This window comes from Vanacampus margaritifer, chromosome 17 (genome assembly GCF_051991255.1).
Source record: "Vanacampus margaritifer isolate UIUO_Vmar chromosome 17, RoL_Vmar_1.0, whole genome shotgun sequence".
In the NCBI taxonomy this organism is placed as follows: domain Eukaryota; kingdom Metazoa; phylum Chordata; class Actinopteri; order Syngnathiformes; family Syngnathidae; genus Vanacampus; species Vanacampus margaritifer.
Genome location: NC_135448.1, coordinates 17,229,095 through 17,242,204, shown reverse-complemented (window position 1 = coordinate 17,242,204; position 13,110 = coordinate 17,229,095). Strand labels below are relative to the sequence as shown.

The window sequence follows — 13,110 nt, the reverse complement described above, 5'->3', positions numbered from 1 at the left end:
TGTAGCGGAAAGGATAAAATGCTAACATGTAACAAAACAAAAGTGCGAAGGCCTAGCAAGATTTTTTCATCGCAGTTTGCTGACTTTTCAGAACTGAAAAAATGCTAACATACAGCAAGATAGGGAAAAGACAATGCTAATTGATTTTGTGGTTTCATTTATTGAACTTAACACTGAACAGGATCGAGGGAGGGCATAAAGCAAAAGACATGCATTTGATATAAACTAACAGAAAACGCTGCAAACAAGCTCAAAACTAAACAATACTGATGTCACTCAAGTATCCTTCCAACCACAAAGATAAAACACGGTTGAAGTGAAGCACAATAAAAGGGTCACAATCTTACATTCCTTTGACTCCAGCAGGACCAAATGAAAATGCACAATAAAAAGGCACATCAGCGAGTTGTCCTTCAAAATTAAATATGCAGTTTTACGCCACTAAATAAATAAAAGGAGAACTCAATTATGTCAAACCCATCCCCCCCAAAAAAACAGCTCAAACTGCCACATTTGCCTGCGGTACACGTGCCATTCATTAATAAACAGCTTTGCACGAACACCGAGGACGATACGAGAAACAAACATTGTGGAGCGGCCACAAAACTCTAATTAGGGCGCCAACATATAACCTTGAATACTGTGTGGCAAACACATTCACAAAAAGTCTTCACTCCAACTGTTGTGCTTTGGCAAGTGCTGCTTTTTTGGTTAGCAGCACAACATTGTGAAGCAACCTCAGTCAAGATTCTACTGGAAAGCTTAAGACGCCTTTCTCCAAATCATCAATCAACAGTGTGGTGATTCTTACTGTTTCCTAACATTGGTAGGCGCTGTTATTTTGTTTAACAAACACAACATTGGGAAGCCACCACATCACTAGTTTGCAATTAATCAACTTCAAGACCATGCAGGGAACAGGTTTACAACATAACGTGAGACTTTACTCTTGTGGAGGTGCTGCTGTTTTGGTTAACAACAAGTGAGTCTACTGGTTTTAAGAGGCCTCAAAATAATCGAAAAATCTAATACTGTGCAGTGACCTCGTTCACAACAGAACTCCACTTGTACCGTTTACATGCTCTGTAGGTGCTGCTGTTTTGATTTGCAACACAACATTGTGGCATGACCAAGTAGCCCAAAATAATAATCCACATTATGCAAGGTTAATACTGCCAAGGGAGCTCTTTTACAACATTCAGACTGTAGGTGCTGCTGTTTTGGTTAGCAAATGGGTTTAGCAGTTCCCGCTTTCATGTCAATGACAGCGATTACAGAGAGGGGAAAAAAAGATGCTACCATTTTGTTGACCTTTAGGACCATATAACACCAAGTGTTGAACACATCCCCTGAATAAATTAAATTTAACACATTTCCTCAGAATGTTAGTCCATTTTAAACATTATGGGCAATTCTTCGATACGCCATCAAGCCGGAAGTCCACGTTCCATTAGAATCTCGCCAATGCTCGTTTGCTGTGTAGTTGGCATGTTGACGGCCATTTTAAGAGATCAAAGTCAAAAGTCTTTGTGAAAATTCATCGTTTTGAGAAGGACATGAGTGAGCCCGACAGGAGGAAAACACGACTAAACATAACGACAGTCAGATTACAGTAATCCCCCACACATTCGCGAAGTATTTATCTGAAGCGCCTATTAGGACAATTTAGTGTCTTCAATTAGATAAGATTGAAAGCCCAAAATCCAAGCTTAAGTTTACTATAGTTTACTATAATATTCGCAATTCTATAAAAATAAATACAAATTTGGTGACATTTTCACTATTCGCAGAAGGGCGTGGTCTCTAATGGCGGGGGATTACAGCACAGAGTCACAAGAGTAGGGATGTGTTTATGGAGTACGGTGACAGCTCCGGCGGCAACAAGATGTCCGCCGAAGTCGCCCGCTCAATGTTGATCCATGGCGGCAAACTTCCACAGAGCTTCCCGCTCAAACTCCTCCATGGCCTCCTCCAGGGCGTCGTCGGCGCCCTCCGCCGCGTCCGCCATGTCCTCCAGGATGTCGGCCACGTCCTCGGCGAAGGCGGCGAAGGCCCTGCGGTCGTGCGCGAACACGCCGCCGCTGAAGAAGTCGGCCACCAGCCACCGCAGGAAGTTCTTGCTCTCCTCGGGCGAGCTCTCCAGCTTGATCAGGTAGCCCTCGAGCAGCTCCTCGAACTCGGCCAGCTCCACGGGGAAGAGCCCCTCCTGGGCGGCGCATTCTTCCACCGAGGCGCACGGGCGGGGGCGGGCGGGGCGGCGCAGCTTCTGCTCCTGCGCCCGCCAGAAGCCGGCCAGGTCGTTGGAGTGCTGCTTGTGGTGACTGCGCCACGGCTTCACCTTCCTCCTGTCCTCGCGGTCCTGTCGGCGCAGCGGCTTCTTGGTCTCCCACTCGTCCCGGCGCTTCAGCTCCTTCGCCTTCCTCTCGTCCTTGCGCCACTTTTCACCGTCCTTCCTCCTCTCGCTCCAGCGCTCCACCCCGTCCGAGATCTCCCGCCGGATCTTCTCCAGGTGCTCCCACACTCGTCTCGGCCGCTTGGTGACGTCTTGTTCCGGCCCTTGCTTCGCATGGCTATTCTTCCAATCAAGCTTGCCGGCTGCGTAGGAATTTATTTATATATATATTTTTTTAACAACAATATGTTCTATGCAGGTCGTAATATGGTATTCTGGTTAACTCATTCACTGCCATTGACGGCTATAGACGTCAACAAGAGTATGAAAACCTAGAATTATTTTTTTTACTGTACATTTAGAAAAGATATAAAATTTGTGATTAATCGAGAGTTAACTAGTGAAATCATGGGATTAATTATGAAAAATTCCAATTTTTTAATAATCTTCATTCTTTTTTTTATAAAAAAAAAAAGTAATTTAATTATTTTTGTTTTATATGTAATCTTTTTTAAAAAGAAAAGATTATCAAAAATTAAGGGCGTCAGGCGATTACATTTTTTAATCATAATTAATAGCATGACTTCACTAATTAACTCATGATTAATCACAAATTTTATATCGGTTCTAAATGTACAATAATAAAAACATTTCTAGGTTTTCATACTCTTAACAAAAGTGGGAAAAACTGTTAAACTAATAGAAATAGTTCAAATGAATTTTTGACACCTATAGCCGTCAATGGCAGTGAATGAGTTAATATTGTGTTAGTGGAATATGAGTTAAGCAGCAAAATCCAGCTGTTTTTATCCATCACAGGGGGGGCGGCCATTTTGCCACTTGCTGTCGACTGAAGATGACATCAATGTTTCTCAGGGCTCAGACAACGACCAATCGCAACACACCTGTTTTCTGAAGCTGAGCTGTGATTGGCCATTTTTCCATTTGCTGTTGATTGAAGATGACATCAACGTTGCTCAGGTCTCAGCTCAACATTGTCATCTTCCGTCGACAGCAAGTGGCAAAATGGCCGCCCTGAGATATAAATGGCTGGATTTTGCTTCATAACTCTTATTAATATTAATCAGAATGTCATGTATAGACTAGTGAGGTTCAATTCAAAACTTTTTTTGGCTAACATTAGCATTTTGTCATGTTAGCATTTTACCAATAGTATACACTATTTAATCTTACCTAACTAAGCTGATGCTAATAGGAAATAACAATATATATATGTGGCAACTTTTTCCACAACTAGTGCCACTTTTGCCCTAACTGGAACACAATTAAATCTTACTAGCAAACATGTCATTTCAATTCCTCACCATCCGCTTTCACTTCCTTCATGATGGCAATCAGCTCCTGCCTCAACGGGCTTTCTCCCAGCATCCTCATCACAGTGCCCAGCTCCTTGATGCTGATGTCTCCGCTGCTATCCGTGTCAAACGTGTCCAGGACGGCTTTGAATTCTAGACAAAAAAAAAAAGGACATCGTTGAGCGAAAAAAAAAAAAACTCCTTATGCAATAGGTACATCAGTGAAGACTAACCTGCAGACATCTCGTTGGTGAGGGAGAAGTCGGTATCGCTTTGAGCGTCAGCGAGTTCCTGAAGGGACGGCAATGGAGCATAAAGAAGAGGCATAGGGGTGTACTCACTTTTGTTGCCATTAGTGGTTGTGGTGTGTTGAGGTACTTTTGAGTGCTTTGTTTTATAAAAAAATCTATTTATTTAAATTCTCAGTTAACTTTATAAGAGATGCTGCTAACCCTGGGAACCTTCTGAATCTTTTGTTTTTGTTCCACATTAAAGCAAAGAAATGGGAAAGTTGAAGATTTCAAGTATTTTTTTGGGAAATCAATTTTTACTGTAGAAAACTATGGTATTTATTTGTTTCCATTTAACCTTTTTAAGATGTACTGTTAACCAAGGGAACTCATTGAGCTTTTTTTTTTTTGAAATTTAAAATGAAGTATCGTCTAGGATTACAAAACACTTTTTGTATGTATAAAAAAATAACACGAGTGGGGAAATTAAATGAGAATAAAGTCACAATTCATCTACATTACAGTTTTAGGAGAATGAGAATGTAATTGTAAAAAAGTCAGTTTGAGGAATAAAGTTGCATTGAGGAAAAAAAAGTCATATTTCTCAGAATTAATTTGGAACTTTAACTGGATGTCGCGATTTCCACAAAAGGAAGCTGTATTAAAATGAGTAAAAAAAAAAAAAAAACCCGAGCATTAATTGTTGTCATTGTAAAGACAAAATTAGTCAACACAGCTCTTGTATGGGATATTTTTGTGAAGTGTCCGCTGTGCGTGCGTGTTTATAGGAAGTGACAAGAGGAAGCGGGCAAACAGACCTGGCTTTGTTCTTCGCCGCTCACATCGCCGAAGTCAAAGTCACCTGTCAACAAGCGCAAACAAGACAAGCCGTCACTCCTCGCCGTAACTGACAGACGACCGGCTGCAAGGGTGCCTATGCTAACGAAGCGCTTTGGGCGAGCTCACCTGACAGGAAGAGGGCGCCCAGGAACAGCAGCACGGCGGTACCCATGATGCACTTGCTCACCGACCACCACGCCTTCTCCTCTTTTCTCTGCGGCAGAATGAACGCCACCTCTTCATCATCATCATCCTCCTCATCTTCCACATCCGACGCTTTCGGCCTGGACTGCACCGTCCTCATGCGGAGTCTGTCGCCGTGGCAACTCGCGGGGGGCTCTAAGGTGGTGTTGATTTCATTTAGGATTGTTTGGCCTTTTCACGTGTTTTTGTGGGTGTAAATGGATTTTACCTTCACTTTGCTCCTCCTGCATCTTAAACTCAGATGGCCACTCATCCTCTTCCTCCTCCTCCTCTTCCTGCTCCTCCTCCTCTTCCTGCTCCTCCTCCTCTTCCTCTTCCTGCTCCTCCTCCTCTTCCTCCTTCGCCTCTTCCTGTCCTGAACCAATGCTCTCAGGTGCTATGACATCATCAGTTGGAACCGGGCCCACTGGAGGTTCTGGTTGGTCAAAGTTGACGTCAGAGGCTGCGACCATGCCCATGACCGGCTCATCCGTGTCGGGTTCCTCCGAGTCTCGAATTGCCTCGTCGGGCTCGGTGGCATCCCGCGGCACCCCGAAATCGATGCTGGAGACGAATGCCACGCCCAGATGCTCGTTGTCGCTGGGTGAGCTGGTCATGATGTCGTGGATGACGGGGGCCTGGCTCTCCGGGTCGAACGCCACCGGTTGGTCAGGCTGGAGAGGACAGCAAAGGGTGGGACGGTCACCGGCCTCTGGGGTCTCTTGACACACCTGGCGATGAGTGTGAGTGTGTAATTATCCAGCTTCCATCCCGCTTGTCATAAAAAACATGCTTTTTTAAATGAATATGGTTAAATGGGTTCCTTGTAAAAATGTTTTTTCATATTTTATTAATTTTGGTTTAAAAAAAACATTTTTTTTAAATCTTTTAATCTTTCAAATTTATTATTTTAAGTTTTAAACTTTTAAACAAAAAATAACATTGAAAAATCTTTTCAATTTTTTTTTCTTTCTTTAAAATATTTTTTAGTTCGGTTTTCTAAAGTGAAGGTTTAGTTACCATTTACTTTTTAAATCCTAAAAATGTTTTTTAAAAATACAAACGATTTTTTATTAGCTATTTGATTAGCATTTTTTAAATCTGATTTTAAAAAAAAATTGTGAGGTTATTTAATCCAATTTTTTGGTATTATTTGTTTTCCCAAAATATATATACATTTTTAAATGTATTATTTTTTACATTTTATGAATATTAAACTTTTAATGGTTTTAAAGTTGATTTTTGTTTAGGATTGTTGTTTTTCAAAATACACCAGTGAAGACCATATATTAATCATTTTGATTATACTTTCGCAAATTACATCAATAAAATGTGTGACGTGCTACTGTAAAAACAAACAAAAACCTAAGGATCAAAAATTAAAGCACACTGTAGTTATTCTGTTTTTCAAAGCCCGTGCTGAAATCAATACGGTTTGTTGTGGCTAACCATGTAACATTACATCCAGAGCTACCCAACTATTAGTATACAAGCAATGAAAAAGTCAATTTGACACAAAATGTTCCCTTTACGCTAGTGCATGCCGTACCAACCTGGTGGCCTTGCTCTGATAAGACACACTCCACTGGAATGTCACTGGCCTTGATCTCCCCAACACCACCTGCAATAACAAACGGTCTTTTTGGAACATCACCTTCACAACCGCTGGCTCCTCGAATGCTTTAACTTGAGTTTTTGCACCTGCCGCCATATCTTCCGACAGGCTGGGGGCATCACCCAGGCTCTCTGTGCCATCGTCCAGTGGTCCCACGTTGTCCGCAGCTGCTTCCTGTGTTAAGACAAAAGAAATTAACACCTCCCACCATGGTGCTTGCATTTTGGTTGTTGTGTTGCCTTGTTATGAGAGACGACTTAAAAGCAGGCATCTCAAGGCCTTACCTCAGGGGAGAGGAGCGTCCAGCTGTTGGTGGACGAGCCGCTGCTGCCAGTGCTGCTGCTGTGGTCCGACATTGCCACCTTTAGGCGCCTCTTGGCACAGCACAGAGGACACTCTTTTCCTTTTTATTTGCAGAATCCTGCACAAAACACCACGGTTGTTCAAAACGTGCTAGTTAAACATTGACTGGAAGAATGCTTCGAATGGAAAACTATGGTCGCTCATTGCACGGGCGGTAAAACGTGATACGTGCACACGCATGCAATAAAGATGGGATTAACGCGTAATAAAGGCTACGTAATGACGCGGTGGCTCACATTCTAATAACGTCCCATCGTATGAATGACGAATTCACTTTTATGTCAAAGATTTGACGTGTGGCAGCGAAATAACCCAAAAAGGATTATTGCGGCGGTGAGCTCACGCTTTTAGCCTGACATCAAGGCAAATAGAGGAAGGTTTTGTTGAATGTTTGCATTTGTACGTGTACAAGGATGAATATAAAAGTAAAGGGAGCACGTTCGACATTCTCTAGTGATGGTAAACAAAGGATGCTAAAACACTTCCGCGTTCGCGCGCGTCTAACAACGGGCCACAAACATGCCCGACGCCACTAATATGAACACACACGACAATGTATATTTACCACACGTCCCTCGGGAATAATTTCAACTCCTGAATATGCACTTACTATCTTCGGAATCGGAACGTCCCCTCGAACTTGGGAACTTCGGGAATTCTGATCTGCGTCACGTCAGTCCCAAGAAGCCTCTCGACCAATCGGGTTTCGGGTTGGACACAAGTGAGCGTGCACGTCTGGGTAAATTTCCACCAATCGGCAAAAAGAAATGACTCAACCAATTGGATTTCATCCAAGCCGCATCCTTGGGTGCATTCCACCAATTAGATGTGTGAATCAGAAGTGTGGCGTCAGGCGAAAGTGACCAACATCTTGGCTTTGATTGATGGCTGGCAGGTGAAAGCGACCTAAAGATCCTCCGGCTACAAATTTAAAGCGTAAATGGAAGAGCGCACGTGTATTTATACACGGGAGAGGTAGACGTGGACCAACTGCTCAAGGACACGTCCGCACGGCTATATTTGACAGGGATTGGGGACTTTACCGTGCAGTTGCTCGAGTGACTCCTTTATTTTCATCATTTAAAATGACAACTGGCTCGATTTCTCACATAATTTGACCTGTATTTAAAACACGCGCATAATGTGCAAATACACTTACCGAAAGCAACCGAATACGTTATTTAGGCTCACTGTGCAATGTGCATCTAGTAGATATGAACATAGGTAATTACGACCCGCCCCTTTTGAGCATGATCGTGGCTATGGTGACGCTAAGCTAGGAGGGGCAAAGTCGTCAGCAAAAAGATGCGGCACAATATTTGTTTTTGACTTTATTTGTCTGCATGGATAGCAAACGTTTAAACGTCAACAAAAATAAAGGAAACCACACAAAAAAAGTCGAAAACATTGCATTTGATAGTAAAGTTGCCCCTGTAGAGTAGACATGGCCGTTATGTTGACATGTCTCTTAGCGGTTAGCAGACCAATTGGAATGCGCTGTCAAGTAACGTCATATCTCCGCGACGAGCTAATTCGACCAATAAAAGCGGAGGTTCTTGGCCCTGTCAGCCAATGAGAAGAGGCCAGGTCGATTTGAATGGTGAAAAGCGGGCTCTCGTTACCATTTCAGTGGGAAACCAAGTGAGGGAATTGTCGAGGTCCAAAAGGAAAAGGCAATATACCTCTCCGAGAAATCATTTAAGGTAACGTGTGTCTCGTATGGTTTTACAATACCTACATCCATTCTACGTACTTTGTTTGCCTTTTTTTATGGTGTAAAAATGCTCATTGGCGTTCGCTAGGTTAGCCTAGCCGACCTAGCCAAACGAAAAAAAAAACACACTTGCCGCTGAAACCGTTACAATTTATTTAAAACTAGTTTGCTATTTAACTAAATGTTTTTGCCATGGAGTTGTCTTTGACGTAGTTTTTTTTTCTTCTTCCTCCACCAGACTGTCACCATGTCACACAAACAGATCTACTACTCTGATAAATATGACGATGAGAAATATGAATACAGGTAACGTGTATGGCTTAAGTTGGTTTATAATGTGTTCATAATGTCAACTTTGTATTTGTAAAATGTTGTAATCAATTATTAATGCTGGCTATCCTGAAATGATGGAAACCCAGGAGTCTTCATTGATTTATTTATTTTTTGGTTTATTCCCCCCCTGTTATGTAGACATGTGATGCTGCCCAAAGATATTGCCAAGCGTGTGCCAAAGACTCATTTGATGTCAGAGACTGAATGGAGGAACCTTGGTGTGCAACAGAGCCAAGGATGGGTGCACTACATGATCCACCAGCCAGGTAACACACACTATTGAGTTTCCCTAGTTATTAAAGAAAGTACTACTGTACTTACTGATTGAATGAAAAAAAATAAATAAATAACAAAGACAGTGCTGCTAATTCAATGTCTTAATGGCAGCAAGGCTATACTACAGTATTACAGGGAATAAAAATAATGTATTTAGGCGCTCTTAGTTACCGCCATACTTGTGTATTATATATATATATATTTTTTTTTATGGACGGTGTGTGTGTTTTAATTATACATATTTATTACAATTCTGGCTTAAAGGGATACTTGACTCATTTTAACATTTTCAGCTGTAAGAAGTAAAAAATGTGTCGAATTAATTTGATAGCTTTATTCATTTTTCAAAGCTCACCTGTTTACTGGGTTTGGTCATGTGATGTTTGCAAACTGAGCCATGATTGGTTGTTACCTGAACCCTGAGCACATGATGTCATTTTTAGTCGATAGCAAGTGGCAATATGTGTTTTTTTAAATTGTAAATGATAATTAATGGAGCTATGAAATTAATTCTCGACAAAATATTAACTTCTTACTGCTGAACATGGCTATAGGGTTACCTGACTCATTTAAGTGTAGGTTGATGCCTTTTGCACATTACTGATTTCAAGTGCCCCGCCCACTTTTTCTTTTCCCGCCCCACAGAGCCACACATCTTGCTCTTCAGGCGCCCGCTTCCCAACCAAAAGTAAAAAAAAAAACTCACAACGTAGCAGTAATGCTGTTGGATAACAAAGCTCTTGCGTGGTGCTGACCTCACTTGAAATGGGGGAGGATCGTGTCGTGGACTGAAAAGGGCTAACTTGGAATAAATCAAACACCGGTGTCAAATAATGGAAGAAGAAAAAAAATTACCTCGCTTGTGAGGAGGCGTGGGAGACTTGCACATATTTGCTGTCTAATTCTCTACTCATCTTTCTGTCTAAGTTGCCTTCATGTTTGTTTGTTTTTTTTTAAATTTTATTTTATTTTTAAATTTTTTTTGTACTTACCGGGTCAAGCTCTGAAGAAAAAGACACAAAGAAAAGTTTGGATCGTCACTTGTATTGCCCATCAAACATCATCATGGATATGCGGCGTGACAGTTTGCTGCTGGGTGGAACTGAACATTTCACTGATTTTTGTTTTTGTCATGAACACTGCTTTGGCTAATTTGACGGTCCTATTTTTCTGCGGGCGAACAAGACGACTCTTACTGTGAACACGAGCCGCTCGGTATTTGAGAATGTTTTGCCTTGTTATGAAATAAATATTTTGAAATGTTTGTGTGTGGACTTATTTTTGCTCCACGATTTCAAGGAAAAGTCAACCATAAACATTTCTTGACAATATGTGACCTCACAAGTCCAAACATGACATTTTGATTAATATTAGATTTGTGGAATATGAGCTATGCAGCAAAATTCAGCCGTTTAAAAAACAAAACAAAAACAAAATCCATCTTGGAGTGGCTATTTTGTTACTGAAGATCATATCAGTTGCTCAGGCAACGACCAATCACAGCTCACCTGTTTTCTGAAGCTGATTTGTTATGATTGCTACCCGAGACCGGAGTAACTAGGATGTCATTTTCACTTGACGGCAAGTGGCAAAATGGCCGCCTTCTGATATTGGAAAAAACTATTAGATTTTGCTGCTTAACTCATATTCCACTAATGCGATATTAACCAGAATACCGTATTTAGACAAGTGGGGCTACATATAACATTGTCAATACATTTTATTTCTTCATTTTTGTGAGGGAGGGGGGGGGGGCTTCCCCTTTTAATTATATATAATTAAAAAAAAGAACCGTATTATGAATGTACCTGGTGCTTAAGAATTAAAATCTAACATGTTGCATTGTCAACAGAAAAATGCTGAGGTGATGTACTAGTTGTTGCACAGTAGGGGGCAGTACAAGACAAATCTGTGAACATTACACCGAGCTGAATTTCTATCACGTTGTGCTAATGTTCATCCTATGAGCCTGCTTCTGCTTTTCTTTGTGTGCGTTCCATTTGCAAAAAACAACAACCGTTAGCTCTTTACTTTGTTCTTTTAATGCTGTGTCTGTGCAAACAAAAAAAACCCTCCTGTCCCAGATGCACTAGCTTTGACTTTGCTTCAGTCAGTCTAGACACAGCAGGGGGTCAACGCCACAAGTCAAAGCTAATGGAGCAAAGAAAGACTTCGGTTGGTCTGACAATTCCCGGAAAATGTTGCCGAGGTAATCACGCCGGCCGGTCAGCAATGGCAGCCTCCTGCTGAGATCCAGACGTGCAATCTTTGAAGCCTTAAAGGTGTGATGGTGGGGGGAAAAAAAGCTTGCGCATCTGCCGGCGTTATCTGCGAATCATTTCCTAAAATTGCTTCCTGTTGCTGCCTTAAAGACAAATGATAACCAGAGTCTGTGGCTGTATTTACAGAATAGCCAATTTACGTGGCAGGTGACATTTTACTCTAAATGTGCCTGGCAGGTAGTTACCTCGGGTCCTCGAGTCCCAAAGTCTCGCCGCGGGTAAACCGAGTCAGCTACAGACAGTTTTGCATCTTGGATTAAAGTGGAAAATGTCAATGGACGCCACTCATAAATCTTGAAAAATGACTCCGACAGCTTTGTTATTGTCTGCGTACTTATGGATTTTCAACCAAGCGTTGAGATGACTCGCTTAGAATGTTTGACGAACTGATTTAGTAAACAACTTCCAGGTGTCTTCGCTCACATTTTCATCAAAATACCCCCAGAATTAAAAAAACAACATTCTAGCATTTGTGTTCCTGTCTCATGCAATTGAGACACTACACAGTACATTCTGTAGAGTAAATTTGACTCTAATTAGAGTGGGACCCAATACTCGGTTTTAGAGTAATATTTACTCTTTGATGAGAGTAAAATAAAGAATTGGGGAAAATAAAAGTCACTCAAGGGTTGAGGAACGAACTCACGACTGCCACAATACCACCTGAGCTATGCCCCTCTTACTGTTTGCTTATCTCCAAGAGACCAAAAAGGAAGGTCGTGAGTTTGTTCCTCAACCCTTGAGTGACTTTTATTTTTTTCCCCAAGTCTTTATTTTACACTCGTCCAAGTGTAAATCTTTAGCCTGGCAAGCCACACCCACTTTGAGAAAGGCCGGGCCAATCAAATTTGTCTATTTGCGTGGCGTCGTCTTCACTAATGCTGTTGGAACATTAAAACAGGGTGACTCATGACACCATGAATCTTCAAGTTTTCCCCGCAACGACGATAAAAGTCATTCACTAATGTCTCTCTTCGGCTAGTAGCCATGTTTGATTTTTACTCTGTCTCCGCCCCAAAAAAAAAAAAAAGTCGCTTTTTTGACGTCACGTCCACTCTTCGCTCATTGGTTAATTCCACTGTCTGTTAGCTCAGGTTTGCCCCGCCCACGGTGAGTCTGGATTTCCAGGCTAGTAAAACGTAGGTAGTCTACTCTAAAAACTGAGTCGATTTGGTCCCACTCTAAATAGAGTCAAATTTACGCTACAGAATTTACTGTGTACTCACGCACCAGTAACATTCAGCAAACATTGGCCGTTTTGGCAGATTATTTTTGTCCGGCCTTAATTTTTACATTGCGGATTTCATGGAGGTGATCTGGAACGTAACACTGTACTTCGTACTTGGTCCATAGAGAATTTGTCTCCCTTTTTCTGTCTCACAATAAATGAAAATGTTCCATTCAGACCATTAAGGTTGGACTCAAAACCACGTTTCTTGTTCTAAGGGACTGTCCGTACTACTTGGGGGGTTTTGGCGTGATGGCTATAATGAAATCCTTCCAGTCTAACTTATCCTGGCAGGACAGCGTCGTAGACATGACGAAAACGCCACAAAATTGAGCTTT

The 13,110-nt window shown here is 41.7% G+C and overlaps 2 protein-coding genes across 6 annotated transcripts; one reads left to right on the top strand and one right to left on the bottom strand.

Annotated features, from left to right (window-relative positions):
* Positions 1–140: 140 nt before the first annotated feature.
* Positions 141–8,148, bottom strand: pbxip1a (pre-B-cell leukemia homeobox interacting protein 1a). 4 transcript variants are annotated; one of them, XM_077548488.1, is made up of 10 exons: positions 8,099–8,148; positions 6,861–6,997; positions 6,663–6,750; positions 6,515–6,582; positions 5,191–5,692; positions 4,905–5,117; positions 4,757–4,800; positions 3,942–3,999; positions 3,718–3,861; positions 141–2,595 (listed from the first exon to the last, which is right to left on the bottom strand). In XM_077548488.1, the coding sequence occupies exons 2-10, from the start codon at positions 6,930–6,932 to the stop codon at positions 1,907–1,909; spliced, it is 1,878 nt and encodes a 625-aa protein (XP_077404614.1). In that variant the 5' UTR covers positions 6,933–6,997; positions 8,099–8,148; the 3' UTR covers positions 141–1,906. The 4 variants fall into 4 exon arrangements, with proteins under 4 accessions (XP_077404614.1, XP_077404613.1, XP_077404615.1 ...); XM_077548487.1 differs by lacking the exon at positions 8,099–8,148 and adding an exon at positions 7,550–7,853; XM_077548489.1 differs by lacking the exon at positions 8,099–8,148 and adding an exon at positions 7,505–7,523.
* Positions 8,149–8,485: 337 nt separating this feature from the next.
* Positions 8,486–10,526, top strand: cks1b (CDC28 protein kinase regulatory subunit 1B). 2 transcript variants are annotated; one of them, XM_077548501.1, is made up of 4 exons: positions 8,486–8,642; positions 8,892–8,959; positions 9,125–9,252; positions 9,908–10,526. In XM_077548501.1, the coding sequence occupies exons 2-4, from the start codon at positions 8,901–8,903 to the stop codon at positions 9,952–9,954; spliced, it is 234 nt and encodes a 77-aa protein (XP_077404627.1). In that variant the 5' UTR covers positions 8,486–8,642; positions 8,892–8,900; the 3' UTR covers positions 9,955–10,526. The 2 variants fall into 2 exon arrangements, with proteins under 2 accessions (XP_077404627.1, XP_077404628.1); XM_077548502.1 differs by having other exon boundaries at positions 8,505–8,612.
* The last annotated feature ends 2,584 nt before the right edge of the window (positions 10,527–13,110 follow it).